This window comes from Urocitellus parryii, chromosome 1 (genome assembly GCF_045843805.1).
Source record: "Urocitellus parryii isolate mUroPar1 chromosome 1, mUroPar1.hap1, whole genome shotgun sequence".
Lineage (NCBI taxonomy): Eukaryota > Metazoa > Chordata > Mammalia > Rodentia > Sciuridae > Urocitellus > Urocitellus parryii.
In genome coordinates, this window is record NC_135531.1 from 226,986,209 (window position 1) to 227,011,350 (window position 25,142).

The 25,142-nt window shown below is 34.6% G+C and overlaps 2 protein-coding genes across 3 annotated transcripts in view; one reads left to right on the forward strand and one right to left on the reverse strand.

Moving 5' to 3' along the window:
- Cirsr (corepressor of RBPJ and splicing regulator) overlaps positions 1–5,500 on the reverse strand; it is a 39,963-nt gene extending 34,463 nt beyond the window's left edge. Inside the window, exons 1-2 of the mRNA XM_077798865.1 lie at positions 5,342–5,500; positions 2,260–2,354 (exon numbers count right to left, since the gene is read on the reverse strand). Of these exons, the coding sequence (XP_077654991.1) occupies positions 2,260–2,354; positions 5,342–5,413 (167 nt within the window). The 5' untranslated portion in view covers positions 5,414–5,500. The remainder of the gene's footprint in view (positions 1–2,259; positions 2,355–5,341) is intronic.
- A 49-nt stretch (positions 5,501–5,549) lies between these two features.
- Scrn3 (secernin 3) overlaps positions 5,550–25,142 on the forward strand; it is a 31,243-nt gene continuing 11,650 nt past the window's right edge. The window contains exons 1-5 of one of the 2 annotated variants that reach the window (XM_077802857.1): positions 5,550–5,597; positions 7,362–7,528; positions 10,310–10,491; positions 10,970–11,169; positions 16,054–16,266. In XM_077802857.1, coding sequence (XP_077658983.1) covers positions 7,373–7,528; positions 10,310–10,491; positions 10,970–11,169; positions 16,054–16,266 — 751 coding nt within the window. In that variant the 5' untranslated portion in view covers positions 5,550–5,597; positions 7,362–7,372. The remainder of the gene's footprint in view (positions 5,598–7,361; positions 7,529–10,309; positions 10,492–10,969; positions 11,170–16,053; positions 16,267–25,142) is intronic. The other variant, XM_077802859.1, reaches the window with a different exon arrangement.

A 25,142-nucleotide genomic window follows, 5' to 3' on the forward strand; every position in this document is an offset into this window, starting at 1 on the left:
GTTTGATCCTCGGCAACACATAAAAATAAATAAAATAAAGATACTGCATCCAACTACAACTAAAAAATATTTTTAAAAAATGAAAATTAAAAAGCTCAGCATCACTAAATATTATGGAAATGTAAATCCAAAACTGCAATGAGATACCACTTCATACTTACTAGGATGGTTACTGCTGAACACACACACACACAAGAAAAGTTAAATAGAGCAGTTCAGCAAAGGAAATTATTAAAAGCATGGAGAGAGAGCTACAGAATGGGAGAAAATCTTATCCAGTGATGTTTCCAATAGGGGGTTAACATACAGTATATAAAGAATTCAACTTAATACCCCCCCCAAAAAAAACACAACAAAAACTCAAACCAACTAACTCAATCAATAAATGGGCCAAAGAACTAACCAGAAACTTCTGAAAAAAGAAACACAAATGGTCAAAAAAATCTATGAAAAAATGTTTAACATCTCTATCCATCAGGGAAACACAAATCAAAACTACACCAAGATTTCATCTTATTCCAGTCAGAACGGCAGCGATCAAGAACACAAACAGTAAATGCTGGCAAGGAAAAAGTACACTTGTACATTTTTGTGGAACTGTAGACTAGTACAACTACTCAGGAAAGCAGTATGGAGATTTCTTACAAAACTAGGGATAACCCACCTATCTCATTCCTTGGTATTTTCCTAAAAGATCTAAAATTGGCATACTACAGCAATAAAGTCACCTCCATGTTTATAGCAGAGCAATTCACAATAACTAAATTATGAAATCAACCCAGGTGCCCACCAATAAATGATGGATTAAGAAACTGTGGCCGGGAGGGGCTGGGGTTGTGGCTCAGAGGTAGAGCGCTCGCCTAGCATGGTGGGGCTCTGGGTTCTACCCTCAGCACCACATAAATATAAAATACAGATATTACGTCCACCTATAACTAAAAAATAAATTAAAAAACAAAAACAGTGGTACATGCCTGAAATCCCAGTGGCTTGGGAGGCTGGGGCAGGAGGATCATGAGTTCAAAGCCAGCCTCAGCAAAAGTGAGGCGCTCAGCAACTCAGTGAGACCCTGTCTCTAAATAAAATACAAAATAGGACTGGGGATGTGGTTCAGTGGTTGAGTGCCCCTGAGTCAATTCCTGATACCAAACAAACAAACAAAAATCAACAGGGAACTTCATCATTATGCATAAGTAAAAAGAACTGATCAAATATAAATAAATAAGCAAATGGAATTATAGTAGAGGAAGGAGAATGGGAGAGGGGAAGGAAATGGGAGGAAAAAGTGGGAATCATGACCTGAATTAAAATTTCATGCATGTATGAGTTTGTTGGGATGAGCCCCCCAACTACTATATATAACTATAAAGTTCTAATAAAAAAAAAAAAAGATAGCACAGTCACTATAGAAAAGAATTTGGTGAATTATATGATCCAGTGATTCCATTCCTAAAAATATATTATTTTTTAATTTTATTTTTTTTAATATTTATTTTTTAGGTGTAGACGGACATAACACAATGCCTTTATTTTTATGTGGTGCTGAGGATCAAACCCGGGTCCCATCGGTGCTAGGCGAGCACTCTATCCTTGAGCCACAATCCCAGCCCCACCTAAAAATATATTTAAAGAAATTGAAAACAGGAACTTGAACAGTTACCTCTATGTCAAGATTTACAGCATTATTCACAATAGCTCAAAAGTATAAGCAACCCCAATGCCCATAAACAGAGGAGTGTTCTACAGTTTACTTGATTTTTATTGATTGATTTACTTATTTTTATTATTTATTTATTTATATTTTTGTACAGGGGATTGAACCCAGGGGCACTCAACTACTGAGCTACAACCCTATCCCTTTTTTATATTTTATTTACAGCCAGGGTCTCAATGAGTTGCTTGGAGCCTTGTTAAGGTGCTGAGGCTGGCTTTTAACTCCAATCCTCCTGCCTCAGCCTCCTGAGCTGCTAGGAATACAGACGTGCCCCACTATGCTTTGTTTATTAAATCTACTTTTGTGACAGTGGTCTCACTATTTTCCAAGGCTGGTCTCAAACTCCTGGGCTCAAGCAAATCTCTTGCCACACCTCTGAAGCAGCTACCACACCCAGCTTTGCTCAGAAACTATATGAGTCGTATGAAAATACATTTTACGTGAATTATGGGTAAAGTCAAATAAAGTGACCATCTATGAGAGTAAAGGGATTAGTCTCCTGTAATTGATTATTCTAAAAACAATGGCAGAGGGGCATATCTCACCTATTATCATATGACTCTTGTTCTTTAAGGTACTGTTGCATTAATTCTTCTTGTTTCTTCTTATCATATGATATTTTCTGTTCTGCCATCCATACCTAAATGAGTAAAGTAAAAAAGTAAATTAAATAGTTGGATTTAAGTAGCAAGTTTGTTTTTTTCATAATTAAATATAAAATGGCATTGTTTATGACAGTCCAATTTAGTAATAATGACATCATCACAAAATAATATCTGAAAATATGATTTGTATCTTGATATAAATCCTAAAATTCAACCATTCAACATAGCTATACTTTCACACAAACATGAGAACTGCTTTCAGTATGTGTGGTACAACAGCACCTTGTACCGGTCCCTACATTATTTCAGAGAGCAAAAAAAGAATTTCTTTACATAGAATAAGTCTAACATAGATAACCCATTATTAGTACAGGACATTAGAAGTAGTGTTATGCAATGGCCACCAATGCTACTGGGTGTCACCAATACCCTAAGAGAGGAGAACTGGAGAAAGAGAAAAAAGGGAAAGGAAATGAAATTGTAGGAAAAAAAGAAAGAGACAAGAAAAGAAACAAAGAGATAAGACAGGGGCTAGGGATTTAGTTTAGTGGTAGAGTGCTTGCCCAACATGATGGAGGCCCTAGGTTCAATCCTCAGCACAAAACAAAACAAAACAAAAAACCAAAGAAATAAGACAGAAGTGCTCAGGAGCATGAACACCTTAAGGTAAAGGTGTCTGTGTGAAATTCACAACACCATAAAAATAGTAAAGAGAATGAGACATAGATTAGAATGCTTTACAAGCATAGAATGCTTTATAAGTTTTGGTTATTTATTTTTTAGTTTTGGTTATTAAAAGTTATTTTTTATCAAGTAATTGTATTCACAGGTAGCTAGCGTTATCCATTTATTGCATATCCTGCCAAAGATTCTTTTTAAATTTTTTTAAAGTTGTAGATGGACACAATATATTTATTTGACTTATTTATTTTTATGTGCTGTTGAGGATTGAACCCAGTGCCTCACATATGCTGGGCAAGTGCTCTACCATTGAGCTACAACCCCAAACCTTGCCAAAGATTTTTTTTTTTTTGGCACCAGGGATTGAACCCAAGGGTCTTATCTACCAAGCCACACACCCTCAGCCCTTTTAAAATTTTATTTAGAGACAGGGTCTCGCTATGTTGCTTAGGGCCTCACTAAGTTGCAGATGCTGGTTTTGAACTTGTGATCCTCCTGCCTCCGTCTCCCAAGCCACTGATATTACAGGTGTGCACTATTATGCCCTGTTCTGCCAAAGATTTTCTAATGCACATATATGCATTAGTATATAAAACATAATTCTATTTACATGGTGGTAACATACTTTACATATATATGTACATATTCACATGGCTATATAAAACTCAAAAACATAAAACATGCTATATATAAAATTAAAAGCCTAGTTCATTTCACAACTTTGTGTGTATAGTCAATTAACAATTTTAGTACCCCTTGTATGTGATGCACACAGTAGTAAGCACTCACTTTGTTTCAAATCCTTCAAATCCTCTACCCACACTATCTCATTTTTTCCCCCAAAGGCACAGATAGAGATTTAGGAAAGTAGATACATATTCAAGGAAGAATGCAGGGTATAAAAAAAAGGACGGCAGTTCAATGGTATGAGGTGTTAATATTTATGGAGGACAGTCCTAGGGGCTGGATGAGATACACCATCTCATTTACTCTTCACAACTTTACAAGTCAAAGCAAGTGATACTGATCATCCTTTATTTGTAGATTAAGAAATTTTGGATCAGGAATATTAACTATTTTGTGTGGCAATGCCTGTAATTCAGGGACTGCAGGAGGATTGCTAAGTTTAAGGTTAGTGTCAGCAACTTGTAGAGAGAGCCCCTTAGCAACTTAGCAGAACTTGTCTCAAAATAAAAAATGGTTGGGACGTAGCCCATTGGTTCAATCCCCAGTACCAATAAGCAAATAAATATATAAATATTTTATGCAAGGTCTAATACCTACTATGCTGGAATGGTTAGAATCCTCGTCTGCCTCCAAAGCTCTGACTTTTTACTTCATCCTTTTGCTTTTCACCACAATCATTTTCGCTATAGTTTTTCTGCCCTTAGCTTAGCCGAACTGTAATTAATTAATTAATTAATTTTTTTTTAGAGAGAGAATTTTAATATTTATTTTTTAGTTTTCGGCGGACACATCTTTGTTTGTATGTGGTGCTGAGGATGGAACCCATGCCAGGCGAGCGCGCTACCGCTTGAGCCACATCCCCAGCCCTAATTAATTATTTTTTAAAAAATATTTTTTTAAGATGTTGATGGACCTTGATTGTATTCATTTATTTATATGCGGTGCTGAGAATTGAACCCAGTGCCTCACACATGCTAAGCAAGTGCTCTACCACTGAGCCACAACTCCAGCCTCTAATAAATTAATTTTGCCTTATTTATTTTTGGTGCCAGTGATTGAGTCCAGATGTACTCTATCACTAAGCTACATCCTCAACCCTCTTCTTCTTCTTCTTCTTTTTTTTTTTTTTTTTTTAATTTTTGAGACAGGGTCTCGCGAAGTTGCTGAGGATCTCGCTAAATTGCAAAGGCTGGCCTCCAACCTGAGATCCTCCGGAGTGCGTCATCGCCCCGACTGTAATTAATTATTTAAAACGCTAATATTCAATGAGGGTGATTTCTTTTATACGATCTATCTTAAATAAACAGTCGTCTTTGTAGAGGAGAAAACTAAGGAGCCGTGAACCTCGGATTCGAAAAGACCAAACCCGAACCAGTTAAGGCAAGTATTGAGCAACTGTGAGCGCAGGCTCCACGTTTTATGGATTTACACTTTGACCGACAGAGCCAACGAGAGCCTCCCAACTCGTCTTGGATGTAGAACAAACGTAGAGCGCCTGCTTCATCAGTGAGGAAAAGGGGGCGAGAGCACCTGGGCTTCTGGCCTGGAGAGGAGGTGATATCCTAGCATCCCAGCGACATCACCACTCTCACCTCAGCAGCCCCTGGGGACCCAGTGGCCGTAAGCCAGATCCCTTTGGGTTTCCTCTACTCACCTTTTTGATATTGGATTTGGAGGCAGGATGAAAGTCCTTTTTGCACATGAAGTTGGCGAAGGATTTCCCCATCTTGGCATCCGAGCTGAGGAAGGCAACCAACCGGTCAGCGAGCAACGTAAACAAACTCTGCCGCCTAACCGGAACTGCGCCTCCAGCAGCCGCGGGAACTTCCTAGGTCAAAGGTGACAGCTTCCGTCAATTGGCGCCTCCTCCCGCTACTTTCAGCTGTCACTTCTGGAAGCGCAGAGGCCAGGTGAGGGACTAGCTAGAGGGAGGAACGTGCGCAGCGGAGGCCAGAGCCCTGGACTAGCTGCGGCGCAGCGCTGCCTGACCGTGGGACTCGCGGCCACAGCGGTTTGATCGTCTCACGCAGTGTACGGGGTCCGCGGTGGCGGCTCTTTCTACCAGCTGTCAGATGTTCGAGCCCATTGCTTTCGTTGAACACCGACATGAGTTGCAAAAACTTTTCTGCACCGGGTTTTTCACCTGTCTTGTGGAGAGAGTAATTCTCGCTTTAACCGGAGTACGATTGTGAGGTTCAAACGATGTGATGATGCTTTTTGAAAGCTATAAAATAGAATGTCAGCTCTACAAGAGCGGGAGCTCCTTTTGTTTCTAGTTATTTCCAGCTGTACGTTCCCTGGTGCAGAAAGATGTTCAGCAAACATTTGTTGAGTAATAAATGGTGTGAGAGTCCAAGTTTCATGTCCTCAATGGGCCAAGTACCATTCTAACTAGGCAGCAATTGTACCTAGCTTCCGTGACTCACGACCCCTCTAGGATAGTTGAGATCTCCTAGTGCAGCTTGATGGACGTCAGGACTCCAGGGTTTTGAGTAGATGTGGCTGCTATTATTATAGAGCACACATCAACCAAGTCCTCTAGCGGGGTTTAGACTAGACTATTTGTGTAATTTACTCTTTTGCCAGATAATAACAGCTTTCATTTGAGGATCTACTATGTTTCATGTTAAGCAAAACGCTTAACTTGCCTAATTGAAATCCCTGTAAAAGCTCTGTTTAATCTTTTATTCTACTATTGAGCCTGCAAGCATAGAACAATTAAATAGCTTGCCAAAGTTATGTAGTGGTGGAACCAACTTTGGAACACAAATGGAAGGAGATGCAAGACATAAAAGCTGAAATACTCAAAGGAAAGAACAATAAGGATAGTGACCTCTTTCTCATCATTGAGAAGAGAAAAACTTCAGGAGTTTGGGCATTATAAAATAAAAAGCTAAAACAATGTGTCTATTCTGAAAGCAAAATAAAGTATAGAATACTTAAGTATATTACTAAAATTGATGATTTAAAATTTTCAAATTTCTAGTGAAGACAATGTACATATGAAATTCTACAATCAGGATTTACAAATTATGTTTGTGAACTTCCACCATGAAATATTGACAATTGGAATTTCATTGACATTTTTTATATTTGAAGTAGTGAATCTGTTTCAAAATTTCTGTCTTTTTAATATTATAATCTCTGCATATTCTTCCTTAGGTCAAAGGAAACCTTTTCTTTCTTATTTCGAGAAAATACTGAAAACATGTTTTTTTTTTTTCCCCTGTAAGTTTCAATGATAACAATACAAAGATAATTAAGGCATACTCTTACCTCTTAAGGATTTTATTGCCAATAAGAGGACTGGTGCACAAATATATAGAATATAGCCTTTATAACAGTAGGCTAGGTATAGAGATTCCCGAATATAGGAATAGTGAAAAGAAATTCAGGGGAGACTTTAGGAGAGAAAGGTTTTAGAGAATAAATTTGATCCATCAACTAGAAGAAAGTAGTTCACATTGCTATTTTCTTGTTGGTTCTTGTAGTTCATGGTTGATTCTTAAGTCATGTTAATTATTGTATTATAGTTTATGATATTTAAAGCTTTAATGAACACCCTTTATTACACATGGTAATAATATCCCTTGGCCAGAGAGTAGGAGTATTTGTTTTGTATATACTTAAAAATGTTTTCTCTTGTTATTTAAAAATTTCTATGTGATTTGTAGTTGTTTAGAAAATGGAGCCCTATTCCTGTGATACATTTGTGGCATTACCCCCAGCAACAATTGATAAGAGGATTATTTTTGGAAAAAATTCAGACAGACTCTGTGATGAAGTACAAGAGGTAGTTTATTTTCCTGCTGCAGTTCATGATAACAGAGAACCTCTTAAGGTAGGTGAAATATATGTTTTTATTTTCTAGATATTCAAAACTTTATTTTTAAAAATTGCCTTCATTCCAAGTCTAAATCTGGGAAGCACCTTCACCTCACAAAGAGTGCATAAATATGTACAACAGAGGAAACTCATTTTTAAAAAATATTCGTTTTTTAAAAAAATATTTTTTAGTTGTAGATAGACACAATACTTTTATTTATGTATTTTTTCAACCTGGTGCTGAGAATTGAACCCAGTGCCTCACACATTCTAGGTAAGTGCTCAGCCACTGAGCCACAACCCCAGCCCGGAAACTCATTTTTAAAAGAATGTCATTAAAAAAGTATAAGGTAACACCCATAGATATTAGTCCATCTTCTAAGAGGCAGTGCAGTCCTCACATCTCCAGAGTACCAAGGTTGTCTTAAACACCAGAATCTATAGCTTAATTTCTCCACTTAATACCAAGCAATAAAAATTAGACAGTCCTGGGCTGAGGATGTGGCTCAAGTGGTAGCGTGCTTGCCTAGCATGCATGTGGCCGGGGTTCGATCCTCAGCACCACATACAAAGATGTTGTGTCTGCTGAAAACTAAAAAATAAATATTAAAAAATTCTCTCTCTCTCTCTCTCTCTCTCTCTCTCTCTCTCTCTCTCTCTTTAAAAAAAATTAGACAGTCCACCAAGGGAAAAAACTGCTTCTATCTGACACTCTTAGAAGGGTCCCCAACTTTCTATTTGAGATGATGTTGAATTTTTATTTCCCACTGGCCCTTGGATTGTTTCTCCAGATGTAGCACTATTATTCCGTAACTCTTTTTACACAACAGTGAATGAAAACTTCCTTTGATCAGAGCATAATGTTAGGTGTAACCTCTAATATTTAAAAACACTGGTTTATATGTGACAACTTTCAATGAGAATATCCCATGGGTGTTCATGTTTCTTGATGCCACAGAAGGTGAGTATAAATGAATTTTAAGAAGTCAGGCATCACTCTGCTCACAAGACAACCAGTTCCTAGATGAGTTCTGGGGTGGCATGTTATTCACAAAAGGCATTTGTCTAATTCTGACCAGGAGCCAGAATTTAGAATAGTTTACAGACAAATCACCAAGGCCATGAATTGACACAAAAAAACAGGCAGAGCCCTCTAGCATGTCAGAGATCTTCATTGCTTCAAATTGCAAACCAAAGTATCCCAGAAAACAGGAAATCTGAAATACATGTTTTGTTAGCAATATGCTACTTTTAAAATATCATAAAACAGTTATTACTATCATTAACTAGCAATTTGGAAGAGATAATAGAAGTTAAAATTCAAGAATTTAAATATGAAAAATAATTGAATTAGAAATAGGCTTCTGATTTTATTTCAATGATTTGGAAGCAATTGAAATAACTAATGAAAATTATTCTTTGATGAAATATTAGAATACTTTTCACATGCAAGCATGTTAGAGCAAGGAGTTTAAAGTCAACTGTAAGATTCAGATGTTGTCCGATGGGAACTTAGAGTCTACAGTTGGAATAGGAGGTATATGCAACTAATTCCACTATAAATTAAATGATAAATTTAAGTAGAAGCAACATATTGCAGCATAGGAGAAACATGTAATTCAGACTAGGGATCAAGGAAAGCTTCACTAGGAAGTTTGTTAGACAAAAAAGATTTTGATTGGTGTAGAATAAGAAAAGTTAATCCAGATTCTGGATAAAGGTTTATGACTCATTAAAAGGTTTATTAAGCCCTGCAATAGCACTAACAACATGCATTTTATTCAGTCACTTGATAGTGTACAAATGAATTGAAGGATCCTTTAAAATTTTTATTAAGAAATAATTTACTATGGAACTTTAGTGAAAGTTTCACTTTATATTTTATTGCTAAGTTATGTACTTTTTGTATTTTAATTCTGTGACATTCTAACACTCAGATATATTAGACATTTTCTATATATTTTTTCTTTTTCTGAAACTGTTTATTCATCTGGGATACTGGTTCCACTTTATCTCTATATTTAAATCTGGCTATCTTGTAAACCAGTGGTTCTCATTCTTTCCACTGCTGCAGACATACCTGATGGGCTTCTTCCACAAGTGATATAGACTTCTATGATAATACTCCTGTATTTAGGGGTTACCATATGTGTGCCTAATTAGGAAACACTGGACATTGAGGTTGAGAATTCATTTCTTTTTCATATTTTATTTTTTAGTTGTAGATGGACACAATATCTTTATTTTATTTTTATGTGGTGCTGAGGATCAAACCCAGGCCCTCGCACACAGGGCCTCGAATGTGCTAGGCGAGTGATCTACTGCTGAGCCACAACTGCAGCTGGAGAATTCCTTTCTTAATCATCAATTCCTATACATCTTCCTTTGCAAAAAATGTTCAAGACTTTACAACTAGAATTCTTTCCTGAGCTTCTGTAGTGCCTCATGTTCACTTCTCTTCATGACCCTTGTACTTTATATTTTGTTGTGTCTTAATGTAGAAGTCTTAGTTTGTTATAAGTAAGCTTTGTATTGATTAAGTCTTTATAACTAAGATGTCTTTTAGCAGAGTACTTTACAGTAGGAGATACTCAGCCATTATTTGCATGAATAAATGATTTAGCATTAATTCTGAATATTTTTAAGAGTAATGCCTTTATTACTAAAAGTTTCAATTTAGTTATATTTCATTGACCTCTTTGATAATGGTGTATCTTTTGAATGATTTTTGAAATTCTAGATTTTGATAACTTTTTTTGGTTTTGTGGTTATGGCTATGACTTTTTTTTTTTAACAGTGTACTTATATAGAAATTGATCAAGTTCCGGAAACATATGCTGTTGTCCTTAGTCGCCCTGCTTGGTTGTGGGGGGCAGAAATGGGAGCCAATGAGCATGGAGTTTGCATTGGGAATGAAGCTGTATGGGGAAGAGAAGAAGTTTGTGATGAAGAAGCACTACTGGGCATGGACCTTGTCAGGTTATTTGTGTGCTATATTTTTTCATTATAGAACTTGTCTAATTGTTAAATCTTGGTATAATTCTTACCTATTTTATTTTTCAATTTTTCTTTTTTTGGACTTTGATATTTTATAGTATCAAAGATAAAAATGTTTTAGAGTTTCAGCATGCAATTTCATGGCTATCAAAGATCATTAATTGGGAGAAGGGAAGGAGGGGGAAATCATGATTCATTGGAAGTACCTAATATAATTGTGTAATTTACACAATAACCTTATGGAATATGTATTACTATCATAATTTTACAAATGAGATATCTGAATTTCAGATATAAAGTAACTTGCCGATAAATTACCAAGTCAAAAAGTTTAAAAATTAGATTTCATATTATTTGTTAACTTGAAAGAATTTTTGCTTTGAATGTAAACACAAAGTCATATGAGCATGAAAATATTTCAGAAAAATAAACAAAGTTTATTTTAATATTTTTATTTTAGACTTGGCCTTGAAAGAGCTGACACAGCTGAAAAAGCCCTCAAGGTCATTGTTGATTTGTTAGAGAAATATGGCCAGGGTGGAAACTGTACAGAGGGCAGGATGGAATTTAGTTATCACAACAGTTTCCTGATAGCTGATAGGAATGAAGCCTGGATTCTGGAGACTGCAGGGAAGCATTGGGCAGCAGAAAAAGTAAAAGGTATGGAAAACTTTTTTTTTATTTATAAGGGAACAAATCTATTTTGGCTCACAATTCTGAAAGGGGGGAAAATCCAAGAATATGGTGGCACATCTGCTCAGTTTCTTGTGGCAGGTCTTACTGCTTCGGCCTGTGGGGGAAAGCAGTAGGGCAAATGGGCACATGCAGAAGACGAAGAACATAAGGAATGACTTTGCTTTAATAACTTGCTCTTGTGGTAATTAATCTAGATGGACAACTTTTTTTGTGTGATTTAATTTAATTTACTATTAATAAAATATACCCTTAACTGCAGATATTGCATTTAATTGTCTTTGAAGATTTATATTCCAGCAAAATAAAGGGTAACCTGTAGGGGAAAAGTTAAAAATTGGAAAGAACATGTACTATGAAGTGCATTCTTGAAAAGGTTAAAAGGTAGCATTATCTCTGGCTATATGAGTTTCATATAATGTGTGTATATTTTATGTGCATCAGTTTTTGGCTATTTTATAGTGTTTTTTCTTTTAATAACCCCTTGCTATCTTGTCCTCTTTTAACTTTGAGCTGAACACCAAAATTCTTTCATGCTTAAGTATGGAGGTGAGAAAAGGGGAATGGAGCTGGAGATGGATGTCTTTGGGTTGGTGGTTAGAAAGGATATAGTGAAACAAGAATGTCCACTCTCACGAGTATATATATTTCAATACATTTTCTGAAATTTTAGCAATTATGTGAGAAGGAAATAAAATAAAAGGAATACAAAGAGTAAAGGGAAAAGTCAAATTATCACTGTTTGCAGGTGATATTATCCCATACTTATAAGATCTAAAAAGTTCCCCCAGACTTCTAGAACTAATAAACAAACTCAACAAAGTATCAAGATACAAAATCAATATTCAAGAATCAGTAAATTTCCTATACACCAATAATCAATCCATTGAAAAAGAAATTAGGAAAACAATCCCATGCATAATAACCTAAAGAAAGAAAGAAAGAATAAATCTAATCAAAGAGGTGAAAGACCTTTATAATGAAAATTATAGAACACTGAAGAAAGAAATTGAAGAAGACACTAGAAGATGGACAGATCTCCCATGTTCATGGATAGGCAGAATGGCCATAGAACAAAAAGTGATCTACAGATTCAATGCAATGTCCATCAAAATACCAATAATATTCTTCACAGAACTAGAAAAAACAGCCCCAAAATTCATATGGAAGAATATAAAATCCAGAATATCACAAGTAACTCAAAGAAAAGAAAAAAATGCTGATGGCATCACAATACCCAATTTTAAATTACACTACAAAGCTAGTAAGAAAAACAGAACAGAACTGGTATAAAAACACACATAGAGCAATGGAATAAAATAGAATACACAGAGACAGACCCGCACAGATACATTCATCTGATCCTTACAAAGGTGCCCAAAATATACTTTGGAGAAAATATAGCCTTTTAAACAAATGTGTGGAAAAACTGAATATCCAGATGTAGAATAATGAAACTCACCCTGAATTTGAGGTTCAGATCCCTCTCATCCTGCACAAAAGTCAACTCAAAATGGATGAAAGACCTAGGAATCAGACCAGAAACTTGGCAACTTTAAAGTGGGTCAGCACTCCAACATATAGGTACAGACAAGCAACAACTTCCTCAACAAGACTCCTAAAATTCAGGAAATAGTACCAAAAATTAATAAATGGGTTTGCATCAAATTGAAAAGCTTCTGTACAGCAAAGTAAAAAAAGAGCATGAAGAGAGTATACAAACTGGGAGAAGTCTTTGCTAGCTAGTTTTTCAACAGAGGATTAATATCCATAATACATAAAGAACTTTAAAAATCTATAAAATAACCCAGTCAATAAATGGGGAAAAAATTAAACACTTCTCAAAAGAAGAAATACAAATGGTCAACAAATATATAAAAAAAATTTCAACATCTTTAGCAATCAGGGAAATGCAAATCAAAATTACCCTAAGAGTTCATCTTATTCCAATTAGAATGGCAGTAATCAAGAAATACAAATAATAATAAATGCTGGCAAGAATGAAGGAGAAAAAGAATACTTATGGGATCTTGATGGGATTATGACTTTGTATAACCAGTATGGAAATCAGTATGGAGGTTCCTCAAAAGACTAGGAATGGAAACATCATATGATACAGCTATGGTATTCCTCAGTATTTATTCAAAAGAATTAAAGTCAGCATAGCTATACATACATACCCATGTTTATAGCAATGCAATTCCCAATAGCCAAGGTATAGAACCAATGTCTGTCTGTAAGTGTCTCTCAATGGATAAGTGAATAAAGAAAATGTGGTATATGTACACAATGGAGCTTTTTTAAATTGATTTTTAAAAAGATAAATGACAGCAAAATGCATTACAATTCTTATTACACATATACAGCACAATTTTCATATCTCTGGTTGTATATAAAGTATGTTGACACCAATTTGTGGCTTCATACATGTACTTTGGACAATGGAGTTTTATTCAGACATAAATATGAATGAAACTGTGTAATTTATAGGAAAATGGATGGAACTTGAGAACATTATGTTAAATGAAGTAAGCCAGACTCAGAAACTCAAGGTCATATTTTCTTTCGTATGTGGATGTTAAAGAAAATAAAAGGCAGGGGCAAGGATGTCATAAAGATAGAAAGGAGACCAGTGGAGTAGAAGAAAGGGACAAGGAGGAGGATAGAAGAGAGGGAAAAGAAGGTACTGGTGAATGAAATTGACTAAATTATGTGCATGTACTAATATGTAATAATAAATCCCACTATTATGCTTGATTTTAATGTTATCAGTAAAAAAGAAAGGGTACGCTGATATAATAGTAAAACAAAATTTTATGTCATTGGGTAGAACAACACAATTTGTTTGCTTTAGAATGCTTTGCTTTTTCTTTCCCATGGTTTTGTTTTGATCATATATTCCTTTTATTTTTTTCAAGTGAGGAAATCCAGAGATGAAAGAGACTGGTATATGCAAAACTTGGAATTGAGATCTTCTTGATTTCAGTTCAGTGTTCTTTCACTGGAGCACAACCTGTGTTCAAACATAATCATGTGATTATGTTCGAGATCCAGGAGGATCTCCTAGTTTTACTAAGGAGATAATATATACATGTAAAAATGTTAATTGTTGTATGAATGATACACATAGATGCTGTGAATATTAAAGAAAGGAAAGGTCATTGTAAGCTGGGGGAGTTCAGAAAGGCTTCATAAAGGAAGATTTGAGCTTTGGAGGATTTGGATATTATTTTCAAAACAGATCATTGCCAGTTGTTTTGTTGGACATCTTGTTATATATTTTGCTTTATATATGTTGTTTTATGTTTTATTTTATGTATTTTATCTTTTTTAATATATAAAGTTTAACTTAGACTATTTTCTGATTGTTAATTGACCCTATTATATCATTAAGCACTTTTAATTTTATTAAATATGCTACGTGAAAAGACAAATGAATTCTATTCAACATAGTTCAACTTTCTGTGAAAAAGTCTCATTAGGTCATGCAAAATAAGCACCTTCACTGGGTCTCATTATCTAGTTGTACGTTTTGTCACCAGTTTTTCTATTTCTAAATGAGCCCAAGAACTAAATTGTTGTCTTTGAATGTTCCTAACACAAAGAAATGATATATGTCTGATATAATATACACCCATTTGCCTTGGTCTGATTATTAGACATTATTATACATGTAATGAAATGCTACACTGTACCACATAAATATGTACAATTATTATGTGTCAATTAAAATATATGTTGATTTAAAAAACTGAATTGTTGGATTATAGGGAATCATCTCTTAGATGGAAACTTCATCACTATCCTTGATTCTATTTTGACTTAAGTCTTGATTTTATAGTGAGAATATCCCAAGTATTACTTCAGTAGAATAATTACTTAGTTGATTTTTACTTTGCAGCTGTCTTTTAAATCAGTTTCAAAACATTATCAATTTTAATTAATTAACATTTATTTTTGTGGTATGGGGATTAAACCCAGGGACACTTTACCTCTGGGCTACATTCTCAGCCCTTTGTAAAAAATTTTGAGACAGGGTCTTCCTAAGTTGTCTAGGCTGTCCTCAAACTTGTGATTCTCCTGAGTGGTTGGGTCAATTTTCATTTATCATCAGCTGTATAATTTATTGTGAACAGACTTTTATTTGTTTTTTTTTCTTTTGTATTTTAGTGGAAAATTTTATTTGTGACTTGTGCCACAATATCTTTGCAAGCCTTATTTTTTCTGTTTTAAATGTATTTATGATTTAAAAAAATAGTGTTAGAAACTATAGTAAATCCACATCCTTGAGTATTACTCAGCAATAAAAAGGAACGAACTGTTGATACCTACAGTAAGCTGGGTGAATCTTTAGAGAATTATGTTGAGTAAAAAAAAAAAAAAGCTAGGATTTTTAGAATTAATATTTAGAGAAAAAAGAGAACAAACTAGTGGTTGCCTCGAGTTCATGTATGCTAGGGGAGACAAGTGGGTACGGCTCTAAGAGGGGGCAACATAAAGGATTCTTGTGGTAGTACAAGCATTCTTTTTCTTGACTGTATCATTACCAGTATTATGATTGTGAATTTATACTCTGGTTTTTCAAAATGTTTTTGTTGGGGGATACAGAGTAAAGGGAACACAGTTTCTCCCAGGATTATTTCTTATAACTGCATATGCATCTACAATTATCTGAACATAAAAAGTTTAATTCTAAAAATTGTCTCTTAGAATATGCAATAGATGCACATAGTACAAAATTTAGAAGTCTATGTTTACATTTAAATAGTGATTAAGAATTTATAATGTATAGATGGAACATTAATGTTAAACATAACTTTTCATTTTCATTTCCCTTTTCTTTGAAAATAGAAGGAGTTCGTAATATTTCTAATCAGCTTTCTATAACAACCAAGATTGACCAAGAACACCCAGACATGAGAAACTATGCTAAGCAGAAAGGATGGTGGGATGGTAAAAAGGAATTTGATTTTGCTGCAACATATTCTTATCTTGACACAGCCAAGATGATGACTTCATCAGGCAGATACTGTGAGGGCTACAAGCTTCTGAATAAACACAAAGGTAATTTTAGTATTTTAATAATGTCAAAATAACAAATTACATTTTTGTGGATATAATGTAGGAGTGATAAATCTGTTTTGAGGAATTATATTTAATAAAAATATAGTCATTAAAACTGAAAACAGTATGATGATGTAAGCTATTTTTTGAGATGTGTAAAATTTATAATTGTGGGAAGGTAATGATTCTTTGTGAAAGTTCAGATTTTCATTTCTTAGAAACTTTAAAAAAATTCTGTTAATATTCTTCAAACAAAACTGTGGTTACTTCTCAGATTTTTTTTTTTTTTTTGGTACCAGGGTTGAACTCAGGGGTGCTTAACCACTGAGCCACATTCTTAGTTCTTTGCTAAGTTGATGAGCCTGGCTTTGAATTTGTGATCCTCCTGCCTCAGCCTCCTGAGCTGCTGGCATTTCATGCGTGCACCACCCTACCTGGCTCTCAGAGTTTTTTGAAACATGGAAACATGCTTCTTTGACTCTTGCTGCTACTTCTTGTATTTATCTTTTGATAGTACTCTTTTTAAAAAATATTTATTTAGTTGTAGATAAACATACAGTATGTTTATTTATTTTTACATGGTGCTGAGGATCAAACCTAGTGTCTCACATATACAAGGCAAGCGCTTACCACTGAGCTCCAGCTCCAGCTCCAGCTCCTTGATAGTACTCTTATTGGTTATTTTATTACTGTAAATTATATCTAGAAGTTCTGGTTGAGAAGACAAACTGAGCAGATACAAGAATTCCCTCCTCCCCACTTCAAAACTTCAGAAATATTGAATAAAATAGTTAGTCATTAAAAGCATATATAACTAAGTTCGAAAACAAGAATAGGAAATCACCAGGTTCTAAAAATGAAGAGAAAACCTATAATATGAGAAAGATTTGGAATATTTCCACCCCCAGACAGTCCTCCTCATCTCTGGGTCAAAGGGCAGGGGGATTCTGCATTGGAGCTAAGCCTTACAGGCTAGAGTTTTAACATCCATGAAAGCATAGATGGCTAGGTCAAAGACTTGTTTGGAAAATAGGAGCTAGGCTCTTTCCCAAGGTATAAATCTAAAAAATGCTTCTGTACTTCTTGCCTAGATTCCTAGCCTAGAGTTGAGCTTCCCGCTTTCTCAGGCTATAAGTCAATACAGTCTCTTATGAGAGATTGAACTCTCAACCACATTTATTTTGTGGGCTACCTGTGTGGGGCTGAGAAACAAATGTTGGTTTGGAATTAGTAAACCATACAAGACCTCAGAATATGTGTATTTCTAACTCTACTATGTGAATATTTGATACAATACATATTCAGATTTTACTCAAATTACCTATCTAATGGAAAATGTACTATAATAAATCTACATGTAACTGCACTGAAAACATTTAAATTACATGGGATTCTGATGAAAGGATGAAGTTTCTATCTATACTATAATAGCTTCTCCTGTAATGTCCTCAAGTATTCTGACTTTTCCTGTGTATTATCTGATCTGCTGTTAAATCTCATCTAGTGATGTTTTCATTTTCAATATTGTATTTCATCTCTACAAATTTCATTTGGTTCTTTATCTTTCATTTGTCTACTCATTACCTTTGTGTTTTTCTTTAAATCCTTGAGCATATTCGTCATATAGCAATGTAATAGAAATTTTAGCATTCTTGTCTGCTAACAACATCATCTCCATAATTTCTGAGTCTGTCTTCCGGTGACCAAATTTTCATCTTTTTTGCAGGAGGGGGAGTTGCATTTTCAAGGATCTAGTAATTTTGATTGGATGGTGGGCATTATGATTTTATTTGATGAATGCTACAATTTTTTATTCTTTGAAACACTGTTGGAATTTTAGTAATTTCATTCCTTTAGGCCTATTTTTAAGCCTTATTAGGGTAGCTCTATAGTAGTCTTTCCTTTGGGGCTGGTTCAAGTCTAATTCTGGGGAGGAAGAAGATATAAATGACTAGTGTCAGAAATAAGAGTTCATTATAGGCTCCACAGACTTTAGGAAACTAACAAAGGAATACTACAAATAAATCTATGCTCCTAAATTCATTAACTCAGAGGAAATGAACCAATTCCTTAAAATCCACAGAACACCAAATTTACCTAATAAGAAATGGATTACTTGTTTTAGCAGATACTTCATCTTAATTGATTATACTCAATCTGCAAACTATCATTGGCTCAAATTTCAGTCCATTTCTTGCATTCTGCCCACATGATTATTTAGGGATCAGATGAATATTTGGGCACGTGTTTTTTTTTTTTTTTGTTGTTGTTGTTGTTTGTTTGTTATTGTTTTGAACAGAGAATTCAGAATTTCTTCTGCCTGACTCCCTGCATTATGGGATTTGCCCTTCACTTTCCAGTGCTTGTGGTTGACCTCTGGTTCTTGAGGTCAGAAATACCAAGGTTATCTACTGCTGCCAGCACAGCACTAACTGTGGACGTCCTATAAGTTGCAGTCATAAAAAAATTGGGAAACCCAACCTATGCATCATTCTCTCATCCACATCACCTCCAAATTCTCTTGCCTTTGTTAGTCGTAAAGAGCCTTCAGGTTAATTGTTCACTGCATTTTTATTCCAAGTTTATATTAGGGAGGGTTGGTCTGATAGGAGCTTACATAGAGATGTTCAAAGTAGAACTCCTTCACATGTCTTTTATTATTTCATGATATTATTTTACTTTTAAAAATAAATATATTCACATGATTGAAAATTTAAAGGTACATTTGTAGTCTGTCCCCAAATACTTAGTTTTTCCCCCCATAGGCAATTCTTTATGTATTCTCCCAGAGATGATACAGGTTTAATGAGACAAATATGTATATGTATTTTACTGAAATGGTAGCATGCCATTTAATAACTTTTCTACATATAACTTTCCAAAGTTAGTAGTATATAATACAGATGATTGTATTTTAGTATCTGCAGAACTTTCCTTTAAATAGAAACATATTTATTATTTTGATATTGCCTTAATTTTTATGTAGTAGTATTTTGATCATTATATAATAAAGAATGATTTATGAATCATACTTTAGCTAACATATAACTGTTACTTAGGTAATTTTTAGTTTTTCATTACTGAAAATCATATAAAGTGTTCATAGCCTACTTATATTCATATCCATGGTTATTTTAATAGAATGAGTTTTTAGAAGAAGAATGTGCAATCAAAATGTATATATATTTTAAAGTTTTTGAAACATATTGCCACAGTGGCCACCAGAATAGATACATCAATTTAAATTAACCCCAGCAATATTTGAATAGTTGAGTGCCTATTTTCTAAATACTTATTTTTTAACCTTTATAATTTTGTGGGGGGTACCCAGGATTGAACCCAGAGGCACTTAACCACCGGGCCACATCTCCAGCCTTTTTTAATGTTTTATTTAGAGACAGGGTCTTGCTGAGTTGTTTACGGCCTTGCTAAATTGCTGAGGCTGATCTTATTTTTATTCATTTTTAAATAGTTCTTTTTATTTATTTATTTTTTTTATTTTTTTTTTAAAGAGAGAGTGAGAGAGGAGAGAGAGAGAGAGAGAGAGAGAGAATTTTTAATATTTATTTTTTAGTTCTCAGCGGACACAATATCTTTGTTGGTATGTGGTGCTGAGGATCGAACCCGGGCCGCACGCATGCCAGGCGAGCACGCTACCGCTGAGCCACATCCCCAGCCCTATTTTTTTAATTTTTAAATTTTTATTTATATATGACAGCAGGATGCATTACAATTCTTACTACACACATAGAGCACAATTTTTCATATCTCTGGTTGTATACAAAGTATATTCACATCAATTTGTGTCTTCATACATGTACTTTGGATAATAATGATCATCACATTCCACTATCATTTATAACTCCATGTCCCCCTCTTCCCCTCCAACAACTCATCCCTGCCTCCCATGCTCCCTCTCCCTATCCCACTATGAATCAGCCTCCTTATATCAAAGAAAACATTCAGCATTTGGTTTTTTGGGATTGGCTAACTTCACTTAGCATTATCTTCTCTAACTCCATCCATTTACCTGCAAATCCCATGATTTTTTTCTCTTTTTATTCCTGAGTAATAATCAATTGTGTATATGCCACATTTCTTTTAATACATTCATCTACTGAAGGGTATCTAGGTTGGTTCCACAGTTTAGCTATTGTGAATTGTGCTGCTATAAACACTGATGTGGTTGTGTCCCTATAGTAAGCTGTTTTAAGTCCTTTGGGTATAGACCCAGGAGAGAGGGATAGCTGGGTCAAATGGTGGCTCCAGTCCCAATTTTCCAAGAAATCTCCAAACTGCTTTCTATATTGGCTGCACCAATTTTCAGTCCCACCAGCAATGTATGTACCTTTTCCCCCACATCCTCGCCATCACTTATTGTTGTTTGTATGCATACTAGCTACCATTCTGACTGGAGTGAGATGAAATCTTAGAGTGGTTTTGATTTGTCTCTAATTGCTAGTGATAATGAACATTTTTTCATATATTTGTTGATTGACTGTATATCATCTTCTGAGAAGTGTCTGTTCAGGTCCTTGGCCCATTTATTGATTGGGTTATTTTTTCTTGGTGCTTAGCTTTTTGAGTTCTTTATATACCCTAGAGATTAGTGCTGTATGTGATGTGTGAGGGGTAAAGATTTGCTCCCAAGATGTAGGCTCTCTATTCACCTCACAGATTATTTCTTTTGCTGAGAAGAAACTTTTAAGTTTGATTCCATCCCATTTATTGATTTTTGATTTTAATTCTTGCGCCACAGGAGTCTTAATAAGGAAGTTAGTGCCCAATCCCACATAATGGAAATTAGGGCCTACTTTTTCTTCTATTAGATGCAGGGTCTCTGGTTTTATTCCTAAGTCCTTGATCCATTTTGAGTTGAGTTTTGTGAGTGGTGAGAAATAAGGGTTTAATTTCTTTCTGTTGCACATGGATTTCCAGTTTTCCCAGCACCATCTGTTGAAGAGGCTATTTTTTCTCCAGTGCATGTTTTTGGTACCTTTGTCTAATATAAGATAATTGTAATTTTGTGTGTTAGTCTGCCAAGGCTGATCTTGAACACATAATCCTTCTGCCTCCGCCTCCTGAAACACTGGGATTATAGGTGTGTGCCACCGCACCTGATTAGCCCTTATAAATTTTGTAGGTAAAAGTGGCATATTATTATCTCAATATATATTATTTTATTAGTAAGATTAGACATTCCTAAATTTATTGAAAATTTATAATTTTCTTATAAATTGTCCACTTATTAGTGTATTTTTTTCCCATTTTTTATATTGGGTCACTATTAACTCCTAAAAAATAACTTTTAATGTACTTTCCCCCTTTGCTACCAAATAATTCTGGCAGAATAAATTTTATTTAGATTACTGAGTAGCAGATAATAGCTAAAAGAGTCATTTTACTAATAAAAACATGTGACTGCTCTATCCTCCTTCACTTAAAGAATAAAATGGTTCTTGCTGCGCCCCTCCCCTGACTCAGGCAATGGCAAGGCCCTACTGAGGTGGATGGCGCAAGGCGTCCATCCTCTGGAGGAGCACAGTATGTTTCTGGGAATGGGCTGATTTGTTTTTGTATTCCTTTAATAAGTATAGTTTCGATTTCTCATATGACCATTAAGTATGAAGGAAAAAACATGACTTTCCCAATTAATGCAACTACTTCTAAAGAATAGATCTGTTTGCTCTAAATGCAATGATTCAGCTGTGGATCGTAAATTGTTAATGTCTAATGAAAAACTCCCTGTATTCCTGTCAAGGAAGTTTTTGAGAAATTAAATTACAATCTAGAGAAGAAAAATTAATGTTAAGAAGACAGATTAGTGCTTACTACTGGGCAACTTGTTCTTGTTCCTGTGCACAATGGTTTGTGCTCTTACTCTTGTTTGATTAAAATTAATAACGAGTCAACCACTTGCCGTAACCATGGCACCGGTTCCAGTCAGTAAGTCAAGAAAGAATAGTCAAGGTATAGACCAATAGTTTGGGACATTTCTAACTATTATTAAACGTTAACTAAGCAGAAACAGCTCAAAGCAAAACGTGAACTGAAAGTACAAATGCTTGCTTATGCATAAGCCAAGATACATTCTTCTATTCTAATTGTACCTATGTAATATTTTGTTTCTTTGAATAATGATTCCTGTTTTGTAACCACAAAGTACTGTGAGCCTGCCAAAATGAAAACTATATATGATCAACTTCACAAGTAAAGATTGGGATCAACACCTTCACTTTGGTGTCTGTGTTGTTTCTCCACCCCTCTTTCGCCGACTCCTCACCATCCGTTTGTCTCCTGAGACCCCCTGTTGGAGCTGGTCTCCAACAGGTTCTATAAATCAATCAGATACCAACTACTCAGATGGGTCAGTCAGTGATTGATATTTGCTTTTTTCAAGTATTCATTAAACAAATTAATTTCACATTAGTTATTTTTCAAAGTATTTAATATCTTATATTTTAATTTCTAAAACAATGTCAAAATTTGAAACATTTTCTACAAAGTTTCTTAATGTTAGTTTATCATTTTATTTTATGTATTAATTAATTTATTTTTAGTACTGGGATTGAACACAGGGGTGCTTAACCACTGAGCCACATCCCCAGCCCTTTTTTGTATTTTATTTAGAGATAGGATCTTCCTGAGATATTTAGGGCCTTGCTAAGTTGCTGAGTATAGCTTTGAACTTTTGATCCTCCTGCCTCAGCCTTCTGAGCCACTGGGATTACAGGTGTGTACAACCATGCCCAGCTAATTTATCATTTTATAAGTATATTTAAACTATTTTTCCATAGGGATAGGTATATATAAAAAACGATACAGCATGTTATACTAAATATTTCAATTTTAGACTTTTTATAAAAGTAGATTAAAAATAAGTTGTTGCAGCATCTACTCTCATTTATTGCAAACTTATCCAGGGCTAGGTACTATATTAAGTTATTCACTTACATTTTCTTTTTAAACAGCCATATAAAGTAGATATCATCTTCATTTTACAAATGAGAAAACTACATGTATTTGTGCTCTTCATTTATATTCTCTATGAAACTGAAAAAAGGGCTTTTTAAATTTACCTTTATTTTTCTCTTAATACCTAGCTCAATGTCTTGTACTACTATGTTGTGTGTGCTTAATAAGTGTTGAAATGATTAATTAAGAATCATTGGTTGAATAATTAAATTGTAACTTCTAGGTAGTTTAGCAAAGATCACTGTTGTGTATTTTTTTCAGGCAGTAAACTTAAAGTCCAGGAAATAAAATTAGCAGATAATTTTTTTAATGTTTTTTTTTTTAAGAGAGAGTGAGAGAGGAGAGAGAGAGAGAGAGAATTTTTTTAATATTTATTTTTTAGTTCTCGGCGGACACAACATCTTTGTTGGTATGTGGTGCTGAGGATCGAACCCGGGCCGCACGCATGCCAGGCGAGCGCGCTACCGCTTGAGCCACATCCCCAGCCCCAGCAGGTAATTTTTAAAAATGAAGAACAACAATGCATAATTAAGATGGAAAGGAAAATGTCAAGAATGTAAGGTTTAGAGTAATTGGACAAAAGGAAGAAAACCAAATAGAAATAATAAAACATTAATTACCCAGTGCATCATAATACTTGTTATATTTAGCTACAAAATACTGAATTGTAGATTTGATAGTTATACATGAATATATTAATATATGCATCTGACATGAAGCTTATTTTTTTCAAGTGTGAAGTATAGTTCATCTAGCTTTCTGTGCTTTGCCAAAAGAATAAATGTATTTCCAATTCTTTCATAGAAAATTGTCCACTAGTACATTATGGCTAATTTTTCTAGATAGAAGAGCCTACCTTTCTCCTTTCTAACCATCCCTACCTGATGGCTATTAACTGTGCTGCATGTATATCCAAATTGTATCTATATTCACTCATGTATTTTAAATAACTAGTTTAAATTGCAATGAAATTGCACCCTGTGTTTTGCATTTATTTTACTGAACCCTGCCACTGCAGTCTCAGTACTTATTCAATGCTTGCTAGTGGATTACTTATAGCTACCCTACTCAAGTGATCATGTAAATCCTCCTTTCATTTTGAGAATTGTAGGTTTTGAATACAGAAAACATTTTTGTAATACTTGTATTATCACAGTGTTATGTTCTGCCACTGTTTTTATTAAAACTTGCATTTATAGGAATTTAGACTTGAATCATTTTTAAATCTCACTAGGTATTAGAGCTATGTATCTGGTAGTAGTAGATCAGTATGGATGGTAGGCTTTTGTTTTATTGCTGAGTTTTAACATTAAAGGTGCTTTTTGGGTAACACCCTTTTTTCTTCCTGCGTTTTTCAAAATTAACAGAAAATTATGACTTGTATAACAAGTTACCTATAAATTCAGTAAGTTATTTTTCTTGTTTGAATTTGAAGTCATGGTTATACTGTGAAGAAACCAGATAGAATATGGACTTGTGTAAATCTATTTTCATTACCATAAAATTGTTGGTAAGTTGCATGATTAACTGATGACAGAACATTAGGTTATTGTATATGAAAGTTAATTTTCTTTTGAAGTTTCACAAAAATCATATTTTGGGTATAGACTTGCTATGAGCTTTTTCTTTTCTTTCTTTCCTTCCCTCCATCTTCCCTCCCAGAATTGAACCCATGGGCACTCAACCACTGAATCACATCTCCAACCCTTTTTTTATTTTATTAGAGACAGGGTCTTGCTGAGTTACTTAGGGCCTTGCTAAATTGCTAAACTTTGGGTTTGAACTTGCAATCCTCCTGTCTCAGCCTTCCACTGGGATTATAGGCATGCACCACTGCTCCCAGTGAAGCTTTTTCTTTTAATCCCCATGTTAGGGGAATGGTGTGGGGAGATTCTTGCTTT